This window comes from Papilio xuthus, unplaced genomic scaffold, assembly GCF_000836235.2.
Source record: "Papilio xuthus unplaced genomic scaffold, Pxut_1.1 DF828952.1, whole genome shotgun sequence".
In the NCBI taxonomy this organism is placed as follows: Eukaryota; Metazoa; Arthropoda; class Insecta; order Lepidoptera; family Papilionidae; genus Papilio; species Papilio xuthus.
The window spans coordinates 8,170,919-8,191,987 of NW_013529697.1; the positions used below are offsets into that span (position 1 = coordinate 8,170,919).

The window sequence follows — 21,069 nt, forward strand, 5'->3', positions numbered from 1 at the left end:
CCCCCACACCCTGCACGCCTCCCCCCGACCGCTGAAAGGAAAAAAAACTGCGTCGAAAATGCCTAACTCTGCGGCGTCCGCTCATTTATTATGGAAGCACGAGCAAAGGAAAAAAACCTGGACGTCTTTAGCTGCACCTCCGGCCGGCGCAGGGCTGCGCATTTCAACTAATAAATTTAATTTAATTTTCGTAGTTACGTAGTGAGTATCCAGTAATCATAGTAATACTTCACGTATTTTATACTGCAGCAGAGCTTGCTGAGGAGTACTGATACTCAGAGATGCAGACAGCTGTTTGTCTTAAAATGTAATTAACAGAACAGATAATATTTATTCCATAGAATGAATAATATCTGTTCTGTTAGTTCTGGTATGCACTGCCATTGATTCGAAAATTTGTGTCGATGAGAAACAAATATGTGTTGTTGTAAAGCAGACAGCCCTGGCCCGCTTACGAGTTTAAGTCAGCCGAATTACTTATATTACAGAGTATTGGAAGTCGACCGGGAGAGGTAACAACAAACGGGAGAGACCGCCGGCCTCCAGCCTTACCTCTCGCCTACCTCTTTACATCTCGCCTTCACCGAACCGATCAAACAGTTTTTATTTCTTTTCAATGATTATGGAAGTAGGAATGGCGTAGCAGGCACGGGGTAATATAGGTACTTTATTAATTTGCAACATTGGTGCACGTCGGCAGAGGACGATCGCGCGGTCGACAACAGCGCTGTAGATTTCACGCTCCACCGAAGGACAAAGAGACGGGCATTACTTACGCCCTACCGCGCCGCCCGCCCGCCTCCGAACAATGCCCGGCGAGTGTGCGACGCCGACGCTACATTACAAGATGCTCCCGCTCCCGCAGTCCATTAGGGAAATCCTTGCACTACTGCTGTTTAATGTCATTTTATCCATTTACCTTAACTTTTGAGTACGCAGAAATATCAGGATTACTATGACAGATGGACGGGATGGGGCAACAACTACCTCAGCAAACACCGCTCCTCGGATGTACACACACACGCGCGCGGTGCACCACCCATTACATTAACTGCGTTAAGCACTTTCACATACTTACTACTTAGTACTTTTTTTACAAATTTAATCTCAAATAATAGAAGAAAAACATTACCCCGACGCCTTTTTAGTTCAATTAAATATTTTTAAATTCCTTGCAAAAAATATCCTCTGCCGAATCGTATAATTTAATTAATCCCATCCGAAATTACTCGCCCTAATTACAGCTGAAAAAAGCTTCAGAAGCTCATCTACTACGAATCGGAGGGCGAGAGAATTTGGATCTTGGTGTGAGGTAACAAAGCCGAGTGTCGAGTGCACGCCCTCCGGGGTAAACGAGCGAAGACGCCACGCTATCCTCTGACAACCCCGTGACGCGCGCGCTATCTTCACTGCCACGTTACGTCGCCATCGCGCACTGCTCATTGTCAATATTTGCTGGTCAGATCACAACAGCAATTAGCAATTGAGCGCGCACGCGCGTCCTACCGCATGCAGTGTTCAGACAACATAATGTTATCTATCGTACGAGTACATTGTTACTGTATTGCGATATAACCAGAGTGTAGAAGAAAACAGTATATATGCCAATATCGACTTTATATTCTCAGCGTAAGAGTTCAAGATGGCAATGTTCAGTAATGAATTGTTTTAAGCTTCAACTTGCATCTGTAAGTTGCGAGTACATTTCGAAGTATGTGTTTCGGACTTCGCGCCTCGCCCCCGGCTTCGCCCTTTCCCCACCCGTTAGCGTTATTATTCACAAAACATCTTTGTCTCACCACGAGCACTCAAGTTTTACTAGTTAGACGCCGAAATATCGTTTTACTATGGACTTTTTCGCGTATCGGCGGCATTATATTCTAGTGAAATAAAAGCATGTAAGTACAACAAGTAAGTCCTTTGATATCGAATTCGGCCTTAATAAGTTCCTTTTGATACATTATCTCCGATATCATGAATTGCACTTTCATTGTGTCTGTCAAACAAAATATAAAGAAAGAAAACATTTTTATATGACGGTTGTGTTCATCTCAAGCAGAGAGTAGGGTAGAGCGGTTGATGGCGGTTTGTAAATATTGTTCAGGGATCTGCGAGAGAATAATTAGCCGATCCTTGACGCGGGGCGACGCGGCAGGGGGCGAGCTGCGAGACATCCCACCGATAACAATGTATAGTCGCATGCATACACACACACACAATGTATACACGCACATTAGTGCAGTAAAATTACACAATCTTATTCGCACATTTGATAGACTAAGTAGATTTGTAAGCGACCAAAACGCACACATGTTATTGTTTGATAGAATTGACATTTCCATAAAATTATCTTCGGTTTCTTTACTTTCTTTCAAAAATCTATCTTAAAATATAATTCGAGCTTCGTAGAAATTTTTAACCAATGTATTATAACGAATTTGAAAGTGATAAAAGTTGAAGGAAAAGGAAGGTGCAAATGCTAAGAAATCAGTTGTTTTGTGTTGCTAATCGTAGATATCAGATATAGACCGGACCTGACCGCTTGTTAAGTAGTTTTATTACTGTATCTATTAATTTGTGTGTCTGTACATGTGATATGAAAGTCTTTACGCTTATAACAAAAAGCAATGTTGTCTCTTTGTGTGTTCTTCAGTCTATCGGCAGTTCCTTAATTAGAATGGTAAAAAGAATATTTATACAATGTGACAGCATGGTAAGTTGTGGCTCACCTCGAGCTCCTCCTCGGAAGAGTGATGGTCGTAGAGCTGGTCTGGGTCCGGCGCGCCGCACGCCCGCACTGCTTCCGCGACGCCGCAGTCGCCGCCGCCTGCAACCGCAACAAGCACAATTTCATCAGTCAATCATTAGCTGCTGCCGCCGCCGCTGCTGTAGCAGTCACGTGCCACATTCTTTGCACCCTGTTTTTGTCCACTCTATAAAAGAAGCTAAGGGTCAACTCGCTTTGCTTGCGGCGGAAGTGGTTTTAGGATAGGTCGCCTGAAAACGCATACCGCATGACTAAAATTAGCGGTGCAGCGGATGGGCGAGGCAGGGCGGGCGGGGCGGAGCGGGGAGGGGAGGGGAAGGAATGGTCTTGAACTTGCAGCAGGCCGCGCGGCGCCGAAGCCGCAGCCGCACAAACTAACATCGGCACTAAATGTGTTAGCCGACCAAGTGATTCACCCGCTCGCTGCCGACATGTTTTTTTTCCCCAATAACCTCATTTACAAAGTACTGGTTATGTAGATTTATACACTTACACACTACTAAACAATTCTATTGGTAAAATTAGGCTACAATTGTGAAAGACTTCACACGTAACAATAAAGACAAATATATATTTATGTTGAGCGCGTCGCAACGATAAGAGCGGAAATGTGTTCCGCAGTAAATTATAGAAATTGCCACTAAAACATAAACACAACAGTAGCCGTGTCGAGTTCTTGCAGTGTACAGTCAGCGTCATATAGATCGTAACAGACAAGATATGCAAATATATAGGTACATCAAAAGTAATCAATTATATCGGTACAACAAAAGTCCTCAAAATAATAGATACATTCACCCTGCTCAAATACATCGGTACATACACAGCGTCAAATATATGAGTACATGCAAGATGCTCATAAATATCGTAGCAGCCACAGCGTCATAAGTAACGAAGCAGTCAAGGTGCGCAAAAATATCGGTACATTTGACAAAATTGAACTCTATCTCTATATACTTGTGATACAATTTGGAATAAACTACTTCTGTTACATTCATTTGACACTTTGCATCAAACCATTTTTCAAAATTTACTAAAAGTGTTCGACGCGGATGACAGATATTAGGTAGATAAAACCAACATCAAATTTAAGTTTGTCATCATATATGCTAGTTTGGTCTCGTGGCCTTACTGTTCGCCGCCGTTGGTACTTAAGGTCGGCGGTTCAAATCCCAAGCCACTATTTTTTTTTATATTTATACTTTTTAATTTTAATATCGAAGCACATGTAATTAAACTCTATCGCCGTAGTTATTAGGTACTTTTTGATATTGCCTTGGACTAATGAGTTTGACCGTTAAAGTACTTTTCTATTTCAAACAAAAATGAAGGAGATAAAGCGATGCTATTGACATGTAATTTGTTTATTACTCATGTTTGTTAAACTTGTACCGGTAAAAATAACACTTTTACTTTTACCTTTTACTGATACTGATTATATTTAAGAAACAAAGAAAAAAAACTGAATGTCAATATCCAAACTACATCAAACTTTTGGTCGATTGCAATAAACATTCCAGTGTGCGTGGGCGCGCACACATATGTAGATAACACTTGTACGTATAGTTTCCGCGCATACCATTCTTAAAACCCGCAAAGACAATCCACGCTCCGCCCACTCACTTCACCCGCGATGGTCTGACCTAATTGTTGTTAACTTTATTTAAATTTCTTTCTACCCGACAGCGAAAATTATAAAAAAAAATTGTCGAGCAAAATTTTACATTACCAAATTTTTACTGGTTATGAAAAAATAACCCCGTGATTGATAAAATGAAAAAAAAGTAGCCTGAGATTCGAACCGGTAAACTTACATATTACGGCAAACATACTAGAATACTGCGCCAAACTAGTATATATTGTGACAAGGCAAAATTTGATATTAGTTAATACGTATCTGTCATATTCGGCGTGACAAACTTTTATAATATATTTAAGCGTTATGACAGGAGAAGAAAAATATTGGGTTGCCCAGTAAGTTCGTGCCGCTTTATAAGGAAAATTGAAACCCTGTTCTCTTAAATTTTTGGAAATGTTTTTAAATTATATTGGTACGACTCTATACCTAAAACGTCTTTTATTTTTGGCTAAAATTTTAAAAATTAGTTTTTATCTCAACCAATGAAATGAAATTATTCACAATATAGAAATTTTTGTGACGTTTGATAATGGTGGAAATCCGAAAATGAATCCACTTCAGCTACAGTCTATTGTAAGCTTTATATCGAAAATCAGAACGAACTTTCCGGACAACCTATAATGTTAATACAAAGTGTCAAATGAATGTAACAGAAGTAGTTTATTCCAAATTGTATCACAAGTATATAGAGATAGAGTTCAATTTTGTCAAATGTACCGATATTTTTGCGCACCTTGACTGCTTCGTTACATATGACGCTGTGTCTGCTACGATATTTATGAGCATCTTGCATGTACTCATATATTTGACGCTGTGTATGTACCGATGTATTTGAGCAGGGTGAATGTATCTATTATTTTGAGGACTTTTGTTGTACCGATATAATTGATTACTTTTGATGTACCTATATATTTGCATATCTTGTCTGTGACGATCTATATGACGCTGACTACAATGGTGAATGCTAATCCATGCAGGTACTAATACATTCATAACAAACATTGAAGCAGCTGAATGCAGCACTGGCTGCCAACGAATGAACAACTCCTGAAAGTCCGCACAGGACTCTGACCTCAAGTCCTGCTATTGCCAATATTTCCACACGCACGTTTTAACTGGATTTTTCATTAGACGCTCATATATAATATATACATTAGGATTGAGGCGCACTTGTTATCTTGTGCTCTGTCAATAAGTACTATATTCAATTGATAAAGCTAGATTCCCAAGGTGAAACGAAAGGGGACAACATTCTGGGAACGCGTGTTTAAAATTCAGCACATTGAAGAAAACTGGAATAATCCAAGGAGCTGATAAAAGCAAAATTACGATTTCTAATGGGAAAACAAAATTAAAATTAGTAATAAAAAAACTGTATAAGCAGAATTTATAGGTTCGTAAAGGAGAAGCGAGGAGAGCGTCCGTGTGTCGATGTTGTTATGTTTGGACAGACAACAACATATATGTAGTCGTAACTATGTAACGTCACGTGGGCGACACCAGCCGCCACAGCGTCGCGTCGAGAGTCATCGAGAGGCGAGTGTTGGCCGCACGCACCGCGATGCATACGTTGCACATATTTACGTGTGTGACTTGTGTGCACAGTGCAGCACAGAGCCGCGGGGCGGGCGGGGAGGGACGGGGCGCGGGCACGAATTGGGTCGCCGGCGGTCGTTGCCCCGCGAAGGTTCAACAGATATTTTTCTACGGCGCGCGGTTTTCAGCGCCTCCGCCGCTATCCCGCGCCGATAGCTTCGTCTATATAAACTCTAGCTAACATGTATATACATATTTAAATAACTCGAGTACTATTTCACTTCGAAAGTCGGAGCGACACACCGAAATCGATGTTCAAATCGTACATATAAACTTACTTCTTTCTATTTCGTAAACGTGATTTCTATCAACTGCCTACGTATGCAAAGGCTTCGCTGTTTTACCTAACATCGGTATAGGAAGATTTACGCCATTAATTTTGATACTTAGTTCTGAGTTTTCTCGCAGTGCCTTTTTTTCAAAAAAAATTTCTCAGTCGAAAAATATCTCAAACTCCAACTGGCATGTTTTTATTTGTTCACCAAATAAATGGAGTATACGTATATTAGGCCATCTTAAATCAATACATAGTAGGTACGTTAATATTTAATGTAATAATTCTTTGAGTTTGCTACTTATTGTGATACGAAAATTCAAGGTTATTACTTTGTACTTAGGTAGTTTGAGATCCATTACATGTAGATAATGGTGTAGGCCGTGCGATCGCTGGCTCAATTCTACCACAAACTTATAATTTGACGGTCATTTCTTTGCGTATCGCCACCAGCCAGCATTACTTTCTTAGAGCGCGCACGGCGGCGGTAGCGGCGGCCGGGCAACTCCGCGTGCCTCGCAGATCCTATCGCAACTTTTCCGGATTACGGCAGGTTTAAACTCATACTGTATCCCAATTGGATTAGGTGCAAAATCGAGTAAACTCAGGTGGCTAAAGCCTAAACGATAAAGTAGCGAGGCTTATATCAAGATTCAATGCGCCGGGCGCAATGAGGCGAGGCGAGTCACGAAATGTGAAGTGACAGTACATTAATGTCGACAAGCGGATGGTCCGGCTCACAACATGTCTGCCGAGTTATTTATTCCAATTTATCTGACTACGAGATAATTTTTGCATCTTAACATATTACAGTGTTTCGAGTCACGATTGGTAGAAGCGCAACAAACACAAAATACACTTTGTACAAATTAAAAGTAGAACTTTCTTCCGCTGCGTACCTTACATAACAGGATCATTTCAATGACATTAGAAGTAAAGACGTTATACCTCTCATCGATGACACATCATACCTACCTACAGTTGTTAGTTATTTAGAATACGATTGATACTTCAATCGTATGTCGCAGTTGTGGAGCAGCAGATGTCAGTAGTGCGCGACCATGGGACGGTTCAGGGTCACAACCGATACGGCTGCGTTACGCTTGTTCCCTATATTTACATAGACACACACCACAAGCTACAATCGCTGTCTCGCCCACGCGGACTTGTTGGTACTGTCGCCCACGTAGCCGGCGAGCGTTTCATCTCATTGCAGCCACATCACACTTTAGCATCTCATGGACATAAACATAAATATTATAACATAAATATTTTTACCATATAAAAGATTTTTGTAAATTAACTTTTTCACAAAAAAATAGTAAGAACTCTCTAGCCGGCAGTTCTATTTCAAGTTTACTATAAACCCTGTACGGAATGTCCCTTATGTTATGCATTATTTACTTAACAACATTCAGCTCAGTAAATAATTTGTATACATGAAGGTACTAAATAGTTAAGTACACGAACATAATGAACGTACTAGTGATAGCTCTCACGAACCGCACGTATTTCATGATACTAGAATTCTCTTTAAAGGTTATGATAAATATTAAGCTGCCGAAACTGGAAAACACCGTCGCTTCCCATTGAGGTAAACATCGCTGACGCGTCGAGGAAACAGGAAATGGAACCTGTTCCTCGCCACAACTCGTAGCACCTCCTATTCCCATATCAGTTTATTAACCAGTTTGTTGGTACAGTACAGAAAACACGGGGGAAGGAAAAGAAAGAAATAGCTCTCGTAGACGATCACTCGACGTGGCCGACGTTCTCGACGACGCAATTCAACGCCGCGCCGCCATTTCCGTGCATGATGGCCGACACCAAATGACTTTTCACAAGCGTGGCCGGCGCTTATTTTATGTCATATACACTTATGATAATCATACGATACACCCGAGCGATCATATCCATCTGTTATGCTGTACATAGTGTTATATTATTTGTTATTAAATGTATGCATTAATAAACATTCATATCCATTTTATGACGTATTCCCCCAAAATCAATCGAATAGTAATTGTTGATGCGGACAACGTGGCCGAGTGCGATGGCGATGGCGATGGCGAGGTGCGGCGAGGTGCGGCGAGGTGCGGCGCGGGCCGGGCGCGGCGGGCAGCATTTACCTCAACCACGCGCAAGGCCAAGGTCGCCTCCTCCCCTCGCTCCCCTCCCTCCCCCCATACACAATGCAAAGTGTGCGCTTTTTGCGCCATGATGTAATCAGAAATTCGGCGCGCGCGCATCGGCAACGCCGCAATCTGCTCGCCGACCGCACACCGCACACCGCCGCCGCGCCGCACCGCAAGTCTTGTCACGCTCATAAACAAAGTGTTTCTGCGTTATTTCACTTTGTTTGTCAACATCGGTCGTCGTGACAACGTTTTGCCAATAAAATTAATTTTGTTGGAAGCGAAGCGAAGACAACGGGGACCAGTGTGAAACACTAAAGCCTCGTTACCCCGAGTAAAGGCTCCGAGCCCTAAAAGTGGGAACGTTTATGAGCTGATGCCGACGAGGCATCGCAGTTGTCCATCATAACGCTTTTGCAGTTGCGAATAGGTATAGTTGTAGCGGAAAGTTGTTGTTAACAAACACTGTAATCGTTTTGAATGCAAATCAAATCTATTTGTGTCGACCGGCACCGGCACACAATCTCTGAGCGACGCAACGAACCTTGTTGTGCTCAACATGGCGCGCGACGCTGGACATGTCAAACCACATTGAAACAATATTAACACATAACATATTTCAATGTTGTAATATTTTCAAAATGTAAATAAAAACACAAAACAATAATGTAAATAAATGACCAAGTGAGTTTATTAAAAAATCTACGTTGACATGGATTATATTATAAATTCATGCGATATAATTGGAACCTTCATTCGGAGTCAAAGCCGAGATGATAACATCACACACACAATGTTTAGAAACGGACATTAAAATTGCTCAGATATAATATGACGGAATTATGGGACATTTAAGATTTCCTTTGAAAGAAAATGAATTACTTAGTCGGATGAAAGTAATTCCAAAGCATAGTAACATTTCATTATTGAGAAAATCAAATGGACATTTTAGGATATGCAAATGTGGCATAATCCATGTCCTTACCCTTAACATGATATTATCATAATTGATTTTACGTCGCCCCGCGTTTGGACGCAACCATCAGCTGAGCGTCGCGTCGCGTCGCGTTATGTCGCGGCCCAGTGAGTGACGTCGTCTGCTGCGAGCTGCGACACTTTGAGCGAAGCCACACCGGCGCGGCGGCGGCGGCGGCGGCATGGCGGGCGCGCTGTCTCATTGTGTTTATGCGCATCGATAAATGCTAATGATGTGGAAGAAGCGAGACAAAGTCAAAAGGAATATTAATTTAGAAGTATGGCTCTATTTAAGAACGAAAATAAAATTATCTGAGCTCTGAGTAAAAAGCTATCGGTCAGCGGTGAGGCGACACCGGCACCGGTGCGACGTTCACTTTACTATTTACACGTACTCCTGAGACACAGTAAATGGAGTACGCCGTCGCACGGCACGTACTCGCACCTAGTGCCTGCCAAAAAGTTCCCGTCCCTTTCTCCGCCAGCCTCGTAACGCTACATTCCATTAAGTATTCTCCAAGACCCCCAGCCCCATGGCACTGGCACATTCCACCGAGTAGCAAACACATAGCAATGTTGGGAGAGACGGGCCGCGACCGCAGTATTACTAGTCCCACACACCCTGAAGAAGAGCCTCCGATGGGTTTAAAAGTAGCACGTGCCGTTAGTGTACGTTAGTGTAGCCTTTTTTACTTAATTTTAAATAATTCTCCATTATGGTTCATATAAAGTCATTTCTCTACCTCAAGAGACAATATAAAGACACATATATATTATATAAGGCTGTAATGTGTAAATAAAATATATGAGGGCAGATGAGAGCAGAGAGAGGCACTCACTGAGGTCGGTGACATCACTCCACTTCATCACCACGTCGGAGCACGAGTCGCCTGCAACAAAACATAGCATTTGTTAGCAATAATTAAATACATATTTAAAGTATAATACTTTAGGCGCCGCACGCGGAGAACTGCATATGATGAGAGGCTTTAGGGAAGGTGTAACATGGACTAACATTGGCTCATGAATAAATATAATGATGCCGCTATTTACATACCAAAGATAGTAAATAAACTAGATGATTGTCTTCGCCCCCTACCGTGTAATTAATAAGTTCGCGTGACGTGAAACAGGCAACAGCTATAAACCGCCATTAATCCGACTTTAATTATTTCTTGCATTATGTCTTAGGTAGTAAAAAGTCGCGCAAATTATCGCATTATATATTTATTTGAATCGACACGCCGGGCGGCGGCAGCAGCGGCGACGGCGATGGCGGGTAAAGCTGTGAGTGGGAACAAGGGGACACAATGGCGGTCGCTATAATTGCAATCAGCCGCTAAACTCCGCGCCTCAGAGGCAAAAAGTGCTCCGTAGCACCGCACGCCTCCAGCGGCAGTGGCGCTCATTTATTTCATATTTTTGTGTAGTACTTTGTGATGCTATCAATTAACTTAGCGCAATACGCATTGGTTCCATTGCATTATAATAGCATACTTGTTTGCATATAGCTCAAGGTGCCTGACATGTTCAAATTTCGCATTTTCAATTGTCGTCGTGAGTGTCGACTAACCTTATAATTAGTACTTGGGAGTGCTTCAAATACTTTGTAAAACTTATCGATGGCTTCGGAGATTTGCTCGTTCATGTTAAAATGTAACGCAGAGCTACCTCGGTTAGTAGTTGCAACGGACTTAACGAACACTTTGGATTATTTTACTGAAAATATGTTGTGTAGAGTATTGACTTTAGACGTTCAAATCAAAGTAAAGCGACTGATTTTAAGATTGCACCGACACAGCGGGCTGCAGGCTGCAAGCTGCGGGCAACATGTAAAAGTGCAAGTTGGCGGGAGCGCGACGCCGGCGAGGCCGTGACCGGGTCGCCGGGCTCCCCCCGAACCCTCCCGCAGCACCCGCCGCCGGGTCGACGACCTGCGCCACGTACGCGCTTTTGCTCGCTCCCGACCCGCGCTCAATCTCCGCGCCCACTTTTATTTCTATGATCTTTGACACTTCACTTAATAAATATCAAGTAATTGAGCATTATAATTTGGTTAACAGTCCTCAGAAGTAAGTAACGAATCTTCATAACCGATTAATCGAGACGTGCAGAAGTTAAGTCGCAGTTGTACGGTTCCCATCCGTCTTATGTTATCGTTAATATGAAATGGGTAATTTTTAGCGATTGTTATAATTGTAAGAAACTATATCTAAATGTAAGATGGACTTACAGAAATCGAATGATATAATATGTAAGAGATGTGGGTCACAGCACAGGAGGCGAGGTGAGGAAAGGTGAGGAGAGGCGAGGCGGGCTTGCATCACGAAGGCGTCGTGTTGGCAACAGGGCTGGCCGTTTCCTGCGCCGCCGACTGTTATGTGTTTGTATAACATATGACTAACTATCCACTAAGGTCTGTGATAACAATGCATCTGCTAAATATATAAATATTTATTTTTATTTGAACTAGCGCCCGGCGTGTGTCGCGTGTGGGCGTTGAGCGTGAGCAGCACAGCACATCCTATTTTTTTAGGGTACAATATTGTTATACTTCAGACAAATGAAAAAAATCTTAAATTCAATATTATTCTATCTATTGGTAAAACTATATATATATCTATTGGTAAAATACTATGAAAGAAAAGATTGTACGGAACGGAATAGTTTTTATAAAATATATGCCACAATAATAAGGGCTGTAGTGACGGCGGAAGAAAAGCAATGTAACATATTAGTGAAGACGTGTGCCCACGCCGGCTCCGGTGCGGACTTATCACAATACAAAATAAACTTATCAAGGTGCAAAGCAAACCACCAAGAAAACACATACACAGCAGTTTGCTCTTATCACGCCAGTTATTATTCAGCAAGTTAAAGAGAAAATGTAAAGTCTAAGGACATGTAATAGAATGGGATCATAAAGAATTTTGCTGCAAAAATTAGTATGAGGTAGTCAATTAACCATAAAAGGCAGAACAGAAGTGACACTCAGGGCAGGAGCGCGCGCAGGGAGGGGGGCGGGGAGAGCGGCGACGGCTCGGAGCGCGGCGCACAAAAAACCAGTTCGGAGAATCCTCCGGGTTCACATAATCACAGTTACTACAGAATGGCGCGGAAAGTTTTTATGCGGGAGAGGTTTGGCGGGGAATGGCTAGGAGCGGCGGGGGAGGCGGCTGGAGCGCGGGAGTGCTTTTTGCGATCGCCGGCGTCGCACCATATAGGGACACAGGACGGCAGGGGCTTCATTCACAGAATGGCCACTGGAATCAAAAAAATTCAATTCACAAGCTCCCGATCGCCTCGTCAGTATTCGGATGTTTTGTCGCAAACTTTACGTAACGATGACATTGACCTAACGAGCGATTGTAAGATGTACGGAATGGTGGCTACGAACGTCAGTGCCACGGTATCGGTATGCGAGTGCGCGGCTTCCTAGAAACCGTTGCCAATTAACGTGCCCAGCTTTGGTGCGCGATGATTGATGCCAAAGAAGAGTGGTGCGGCTCGCGAGTTCCGTCGCAGTCGCCTCCAACGCTATACTTCCTCGAGTATCGAAATGGTCACCAGTTACAGCTAAACATCAGTTAGATAAGTGTAACACTTTACTCGTATCGTACTGGCAAATCATTGTCCAGTTCCATCAAACGCATTATCACATAGACATACAGCAGGGAGGCATATCGCATCTAGCCCCACCTGGACAAACAGCAGTGTCGCAGCTGGCCTCGGCCGACACATCTCTACCTTGTGCTTTACAATATTTGCATAGACTATAATTTTTTTATTTTATTTTATATTGTAGATATATCATTTTTTATTTATGTCAAGATAAAAAAAATCCTTTCAAATGTTATGTTTTTAACTACCACAACTAGTTTGTTGAAACCACGATACAATTCAAGTTATTTGTTTTTTTCTTCATTTAATTTACAGCAAGAGGTGAGTCAATTTTTAGCAATCTGTACTATAGTAAGTGTTGGCTGAATAGTGTGGGTAATCTATTCAGAAATCACTGACCAACTCGTTGTTGGATTCTGAAACATTTCATATACCTATTTTGTCAAAGAAGAAAAATGTCAGGAATGACAATATGTTTAATACAGAGATTTGGGTGTCAGAAAGCAACGCTCATCAACCAACAATTGGCCCAAAGTTTGTTAAAATACATGATTTTGAACTCTAGAGGTAGCTCTCAAACTAAGCTTTAATGAGGAGTTCATTTAAATAAGTAAAGAGAAAGGAAGTGAATTTAACGGAAATGGCATTATATTTTGTGCTTAAATAAATATATGTATTAAAGAAGTACTTCTATCTTACATTCAGTGTGAAGTATTTACACAAGCGGAGATTAAGTATCAGGAGGGGCCTATCACTAAAATTACCAAGAAAGTGGATATGAGTTTTGTCGTATTGAAACGTCAACATTTAGTTTGTGCTTGCAAGTTTCTTAGTTACTTTTACGCCAGATAGAGGCGCTGCACTAACCTCATTCAGATCTCAGATTCAGATCTCAGACGGCACTGTTTTTTTTGTTATTAAAATTACTACTTTGTGTGTAGGCTAAAACTGAAGGTCTACACTCATGAGTGTCGCGTTATCTTACATATTATTGTTGTTATCACCGGCCAGTTGTTTTGGTGTTATCGTAGCGGCTGTGGAAAAGTTGGCGAGTAATCCCCGCGGCAGATAGCGGCCCCCGGCTAGACCGCGCGGCGGCCGTGCCAACTGCGAAGTACGGTCGGCTCTCTCTGCGCCTATGCGCTTCACGCTACGCTGCCCTAGAGCTCGCCCCGCACCCGGCAGCTCCCAGCAGACGGCGCGCCGTACTGCCCAAGGCCGCGCAAACGAGTGCATGTATTGCTTTACAAATGCGGTGGACGCTCTGTAAGATTCGTCGTTTTAGCGCGATATCCATTTTTTATATTTCTCTTCAAAATCTTGATCCCTTGTTACAGACCGATAAAGTAACTGGTTAAAAGATAATTATTATTTATTTACAGTATTATTTATAACCCACAATATCGTGTGAACAGTGTAGAGTAACACATTCGAGTGAGTGTCCTGCCCTTGTCTCAACGGAGGATCGGCACAGCGTATACGCTTCCATACATTTATATCAGCCGTCATATCTGAATTCACTCCCTTCTTACGCATATTCTCTTCACAAACCATCCATCCGGCAACGTATCTGCGGTTCCTCTGGTATTGCAGATGTCCATGGGCTTTGATGAACACCTCGGTGTTCCCGCAGCTCGTTTGCCTCCTAGTCTACGCATGTTGCTATCCACATTCAATCTCATTACTGTTTCGTTTATGTGAACATCATATAACTCATTACAGTCAAGTGTGAACCAAATAAGTAATAAGAATAGGTTATCTAAATGCGAGTAGCGAGGGGGCGAAGTCAGCTGAGATAAACCCCAATAATTGCTGTGTTTATAGTTCCCGCTGCTCGGCACATTTTACATTGAAAGCTGCAAGACATTTATGATGTGTGAAATTATGTCTTATTCCTTTTATTTCGGACACTTGAGGGTAACATTTTTACAAACATTGAATGTCATAATCATTTATATCAAATAAGTTTCAAGCCCTTGATTGTAAAAATGACGATATTTACATACAAATTTCCATCTCTTACAACTCCTTTTTCGCGTTTATAGTAGTAGTAGTATAGCCTATGTCTTTATTCAGGCTCTAGATTATGTGTACCAATAATTTTAATCTGTTAAGTAGTTTTTGCGTGAAAGGACAGACAGAGCTAATTTCGAATTTATAAATATTTGTAAGGTAATTCATCCAGAATGCTATATTTCATGGTTTTAAATATTTATTTTCTGGAAGGTTCAATATTTTGCTAGAGCACAGCTTTGTACAAATAATTATTCTGCCTACACCATCTATATTTGTCTATATTTTTTTTTGCTGTAATATTTTTCTGTATTCGATACCTACTTCTTTCCGTCATTTTTATGTTTTAGCAGTCGTAGGATCTACTGTTAGAGTTACTGTTGCCACTTCCAGTTAAACACTTTAATAAATAACAAAAATTGAGTTATTATAATTTGAATGATAGTTACATTATTCAATTTAAATGTTCTTTAGACCAAATAACAAGTTATTTTTGCGCTGTTGTCTTTACTATCATGATTTTGGCATACATTCATATTTATATTGTAATCATCGGATCTTCGCATCATAGCATTCTAGTTTTTGTAGCCTTTGCCATAAGCTTTCATTGGGGATTAATATAAGTAGTTTTTAATAACAGGTAAGGTGGTTTATTTATACAGTTTAAAATATATTCTACCCAATATAAGAGTCTCGAAGCAGCTGAATAAACAAAGCTGTTCCGAATCAATGGGCCCGTTTACGCGACACACGCACCGACTGCAGCCTCCACATCTTTATTACTGTTCGCCACAATAAATATATTCTAAATGCGTAAACATAATCTTGCACAATTTTTTTTCATAAACAGACATAACGGACATGCTGTGACTAAAAGTTTTATAAGAATTTTATATATTGTTCAAAGTAAAATTGTTTTTGGTCACAGTATGCCGGTTCTGTTTGGAAGCTCCAAATAAATTAACAATTTACTCGTAACAGTTGCTGTCGTAATATACTCGTGGAATAAATTATTTGCAAACTCATTGTGGTCGAAACACACCGGAGGACACGTTCACACGATGTAACGCTATATGCAAGCTACTGTTCTAGGACTAGGGACATCAGCATCAAGAAATGCTTATGCAGTTTGGTGCAGATGCGTATTAATGATTATTTCAATATCAAGAGCAAAGAAACATTTATTACAATTTGTTGCCTACAATTTCCAAATTTAACACAAACTCACGATCAAACTTAAGTCGGTCGTTGGCCATGCCCGCTCAATCGACAAAACTTAAGGCACAACATATTATCTCCTGTTCCAATCTCCTCGGGTTGCTGTAATCGTCGATATGAATATTAATAATGCGCAGTTTACATTAGTCCAGCGATCGAAATCAGTGCTGGATTACAACTGGTATCTATGTGTGTTCCAGTATAATTTCACATAACTCCAATTCTAATCCAGTCTTAATACGAATCGCTTGCCTGGAATAATGTAAGCGAAGCATAAAATATTTCCAGTAATTGGATTTAAACATGCCGTCTGTCGTCAGGATCTCTTTCGAAGGTGTGTATTTCCGTTTCATTGTGACCATAGCTCAAACGGTGGGACGGATTCGGAAATGTTAAATCAGTCAACCGGGAGATATCTTTGTTTTAAATTTCAAAAGTAATGTACGTTTATTAAAAATCTACTCTCAATTTCTTCGCAACAAGTTAGATCACAACTGCTCCTCTGTCTGCATAAAATAGCAGAAATAGTGGGACTAATCTCCGCCATTTTTTTAACCTAACCAAGATTGATACGAAGACAATGATGGTAATTCAATATTTATGTATATATAAAAGTTTAGTCAGCATTGTATGCAATATGAATAACAATAAAAATTTATTTAATGTAAGCGTAATACAAAGATCCGATGTGCCAGAGTCCGACATTATTGACATCTGAAGTAGACAGTACACCATTAAGATGAACGTAGAAACGACGACAGCGCAGCATATTACCAGGTAAGCGGTAAGAGAACGGCGGCGAAATACGTACACGACGAGGGTGCTGGGGATGGATATAGCAGCACAGGTTGCGGGGCATTTAGAATTTTTTGGGTGTTTCGTTTCGGCTCTCCGACACCGCGCCCGGCCACCAGCCGCTACTCCCGACGCGGTACGGTCAAGGTCGCAAGTCAAGGTCACTCAGCAGGAACAAAGAAACGGCCACATAATAAACACAAACTTAATACATAACCGAGGCACAGCCGTAATATTGGATAAAGACCGGTTTCGATGAAAATAAACAACTATCGCACGTCTACAATAGGCAAGCCGTCGCCAGGTCGCCGCGCCGCGCCGGCTATGCTAATAAGATTCTAATAAGTATCCCGATCGTCGCAATCGTGCGTTCGTTTTCTTTGTTTTACTGAAGTACCGGTTTCTTGTATTGTAGCAAGGGAGTGCCGGGCGCCGGGTGCCGGCGAACGCAGCGCGGAATAAGCAGTAGCAGAACTCACCGGTGTCGGCGCACTCGGCGCGCTCCGCCTCGTCGTCCGATTCGGTGCCGGAGTCGCGCTCCTCCACCTGCAACAACAAGCGGACCAGCTCAACTCGAGAGCCGATCACCGCTGCATATTGTCGGTTTAACTTCGCCACACTCTTCGCCCCGAGCTATCGATCTCGATTAAGCTTTCTTTAGAGGTTTGGAATTTATATTTGGCAAATACGGACAGCGTCGAGATCGAATAGCGCGCCGAGATCCGGCGATCGTTCCGCTCCTTTGTTCTCGCGGAGCGGGCGGCCATTTTCTGGTGGCGGTTTGCCGGCATGACCTTCGCGGCTCGCAGCCGGCCGCTCGCCGCCAACACCCACCTTCTCGGAAACGTTCTCCTCATTCAAGGAATGTGTTCGCAGCTTGTGAGTCAGAAATTTGAGCATTATTGAGCCTCGGCTCGCTCCGGTCGACCGCCGCGGCCGCCACAGCGCCGCGCGACTCGACACGCACTCAACTCGCGATACTGCCACGAAAATTACGCGATGCGGACCGTATCACGCCTACGGCGAACGTTCCACAGACATTTTAAGCCTGAATAGCATATCCGCATATCACTCGCGCGATCCGAGGGCCGACCGCTCGCCTCGCACGCCGCACTACTACTAGTCTCGTCGGAGTAGCCTTGCGTACGACGCAGTCAGCTGAAGTGGGCACCACCCATTAATGCCGAAAGGGCTTATGAGCGTTCGCGTCAAATACTACTCTTTCGACTGAAATTTGTCGACGCACAGAACGATCATATCCGCGGACGTCCATTTAAGTTATTCACGGAACTCGAGATAGCCCAAATATAGAGTAAAAGCTTTTCAAGTGGCACTCGAAATAGACTCGACCGGCGATCCATTGATGACAAAGAACCGGAACATGCAAAGATCGGCTGCGATTGGACAAAACATTACAGAATAAGATCGAATTTAATGCAACATCTCGCGTCCCGCTCGCACTCAGGGCGGCGCGCGGCGGGTGCGAGCGGGACGGCTGCGCAGCACGCCTCGGTTACATAACGCCCGCCTGATAGTGTGCCGCTGATAAAAGTTGCGCATGTTGCAAGCTCGTAGCGTGGAGTCGTGTTGTGTTGTGACCGGCGCTGAGCGTCATCAAGTCGTCATCCTCAATCCCAACTCTGGCAAATCTTTCTCTTTTTTGTAATACTCACAATGAAAAGTAGCTACTGACACTATTCTGCAAAACAATTCTTTTTCCAGTCCTATGACTTTTTATGTTTATTAATTTTGTATATGTAGTACCAAAACTCATTCGGGGCTCTTTCTTTCTTCTTCAACTGGCTAATACCAATTTTATATCTGTACTGACTACTTTTATATGTAAGGGAAAAATTATGTCCGACAGTTAAAAAAAGTGAAAAAATTTACAGTTTCAAAAAACCATAAAAAATTTAGACGTACTATAAAATAATTATATTAGAAATAGATTGAAGGCAATTAAATTTAAATTTTCACGAAGAAAATTGTCAATGAAGTATCTGGTGCAGCTCAGTGTGACCAAAACAAAATAATATTTACTTGTTGAGCAAAACATTTTGAAAATGATATAATTTGGTAGAAATCACTCGTTAGATAGTATCAAACATGCAATGTTGTTGTTGCATACAAACCATCAATAGAGTTGTGTGCGCGGCGCGAGTGCCGGACCAGCTCGCCCGCTGCCCACTGCCCACTACTACCATATTGTTAAATACGTTCATAAACGAATGTGCCGCTCATTTTACTTTGTACTGGACAGATTAGCTCAACCGTTTTATATCAAAATGACTATTTTCTTCAATATTGGTGCAAATGTCACGGTTCCTGGTACGTCACTCGTTGGCGAGCTGCTCGGGAGAGGGGAGAGACAGAAAGAGGAGACACGGAAGAGGAAGTACTCGTGGTCTATTCTTTGTCTGTAGTTCACTGTGAAACATTGCCTGACCGACACGGCTCCACTCCCGGAGCTCGCAGGCCGATAACATGAAGTATACATGTGAAGAGACGCGAGGCGGAGATGGGAGGAGACATGGACAGGTTGCAACAAAATCAACATTTAATATAAAACATCAAACAATACATAGAACAGTAAATACAAACAGCAAGAGTCAGAGTTCTGTAGTCGCCGTCTCCTTGTGGTCAGCCCGCACCGCACACCGCACCGCACCGCACCGCACACCGCACCGCACCGCACCGCACCGCACCGCACACCGCACCGCACCGCGCCAGGGTGATGTTAAACATTAATTTCCACTTGCATCGTCAACAAACGTGAAGCGCACAATAAGAATTAGACAAAAACATAGAGAGTGATGAAGAGGGGGAGGGGGAGGGGGAGGGAGAGTGCTATTACTTATATTGTTTTATTCCGAGAGATTGTTGTAAGCACATTAGCAACTATTTTCTTGTAGTTTATTCATCTATTTTTATTTTTTCGATTGTTCAGCAGTTGCGCATCCGTCTCCCTGTGATCTCGCCGCCTCACCGCCTCGCCGCCCTACATTATACAGTCATAGTTAAGTTAACATAAAAACAATATGAATGTGACACCAGGAGGGTGGCATGCGATCACAGTCAGTACACACAATGACACCACTCAATGAGTCTCGTACAAGTTGTACATTATAAAGATAACATATGTATCACTTAACAAATATATATAAATATATAGAAACGATCCTCCATACAAAACTATTTATCTATAAACTGTACAACAACTGGCAGAGTGTACACACACATATACATTACATCATTATATACTATGACTTATATACAACATTTATATATTATATAAACAAGAAGGCACAATCGGTGTCACATAGTTTTACTGTATTATATAACATTTGTAAAGTTTGCTCCTGAACATATCGAGTCAGCTCGATGAACCTCTCCCCGCATCCTCTGAACGATACTGCTCACAGGAAGATGAGCTCCTCGTTGAGGTAGTCGGGGTTGTCGCGCACGTACTGCTGCAGCTCTTCCACCGCGCGCGCGAACTGCTGCAGCAGTGCTGGGGGTGGTGGGGGTGGTGGAGGTGCGGGAGGTGCGGAGGACGCCAGGTCGCGCAGCAGCAGGGGGGCGGCGGCGGGCAGCAGGTAGCGGCGCTGCGGCGTCACCAGCGGCACCACGTTCGCCTCCAGGCCGCAGATCCTGCAACACGCGCTTCCTTCTTATCTCACTTGTCTATTATTATATCTCCCATATTTTTCATTTTTAGCCAAAATTATTAATTTAAGTAAGCTTGTATCGTTTTCAAACTACTTTTCATCTGAATAAAGCGATGTAAACGAGAAGGTGGCGCTCACTCCGCGATGTAGTACTTCCTGTAGGGGTGATGTTGCGCGTGCGCAGACTCGCACATCAGCCGCAGCGCCAGCTGCAGCAGCGGGTCTGCGCAGTGCGGCCGCCGCACAGCTGCGCGCGCGCCCAGCAGCGGCTGCTCCACTGCGCACACCCACACATCCCCACCGCATTATTCATCTACCTCGACACCACCACCACCACCACATCTCCGTCTCGTATCAACACGATACTT

General features: G+C 42.6%; 2 protein-coding genes across 2 annotated transcripts in view; both read right to left on the reverse strand.

Moving 5' to 3' along the window:
- Nucleotides 1-18,909, reverse strand: part of Reph (Regulator of eph expression) — a 23,311-nt gene extending 4,402 nt beyond the window's left edge. Inside the window, exons 1-4 of the mRNA XM_013322326.1 lie at nucleotides 17,868-18,909; nucleotides 17,513-17,579; nucleotides 10,226-10,276; nucleotides 2,730-2,827 (exon numbers count right to left, since the gene is read on the reverse strand). Of these exons, the coding sequence (XP_013177780.1) occupies nucleotides 2,730-2,827; nucleotides 10,226-10,276; nucleotides 17,513-17,579; nucleotides 17,868-17,933 (282 nt within the window). The 5' untranslated portion in view covers nucleotides 17,934-18,909. The remainder of the gene's footprint in view (nucleotides 1-2,729; nucleotides 2,828-10,225; nucleotides 10,277-17,512; nucleotides 17,580-17,867) is intronic.
- Nucleotides 18,910-20,894: 1,985 nt separating this feature from the next.
- The window catches only part of LOC106123771 (uncharacterized), a 4,025-nt gene continuing 3,850 nt past the window's right edge, over nucleotides 20,895-21,069 (reverse strand). The window contains exon 6 of the mRNA XM_013320180.1: nucleotides 20,895-20,978. Coding sequence (XP_013175634.1) covers nucleotides 20,895-20,978 — 84 coding nt within the window. The remainder of the gene's footprint in view (nucleotides 20,979-21,069) is intronic.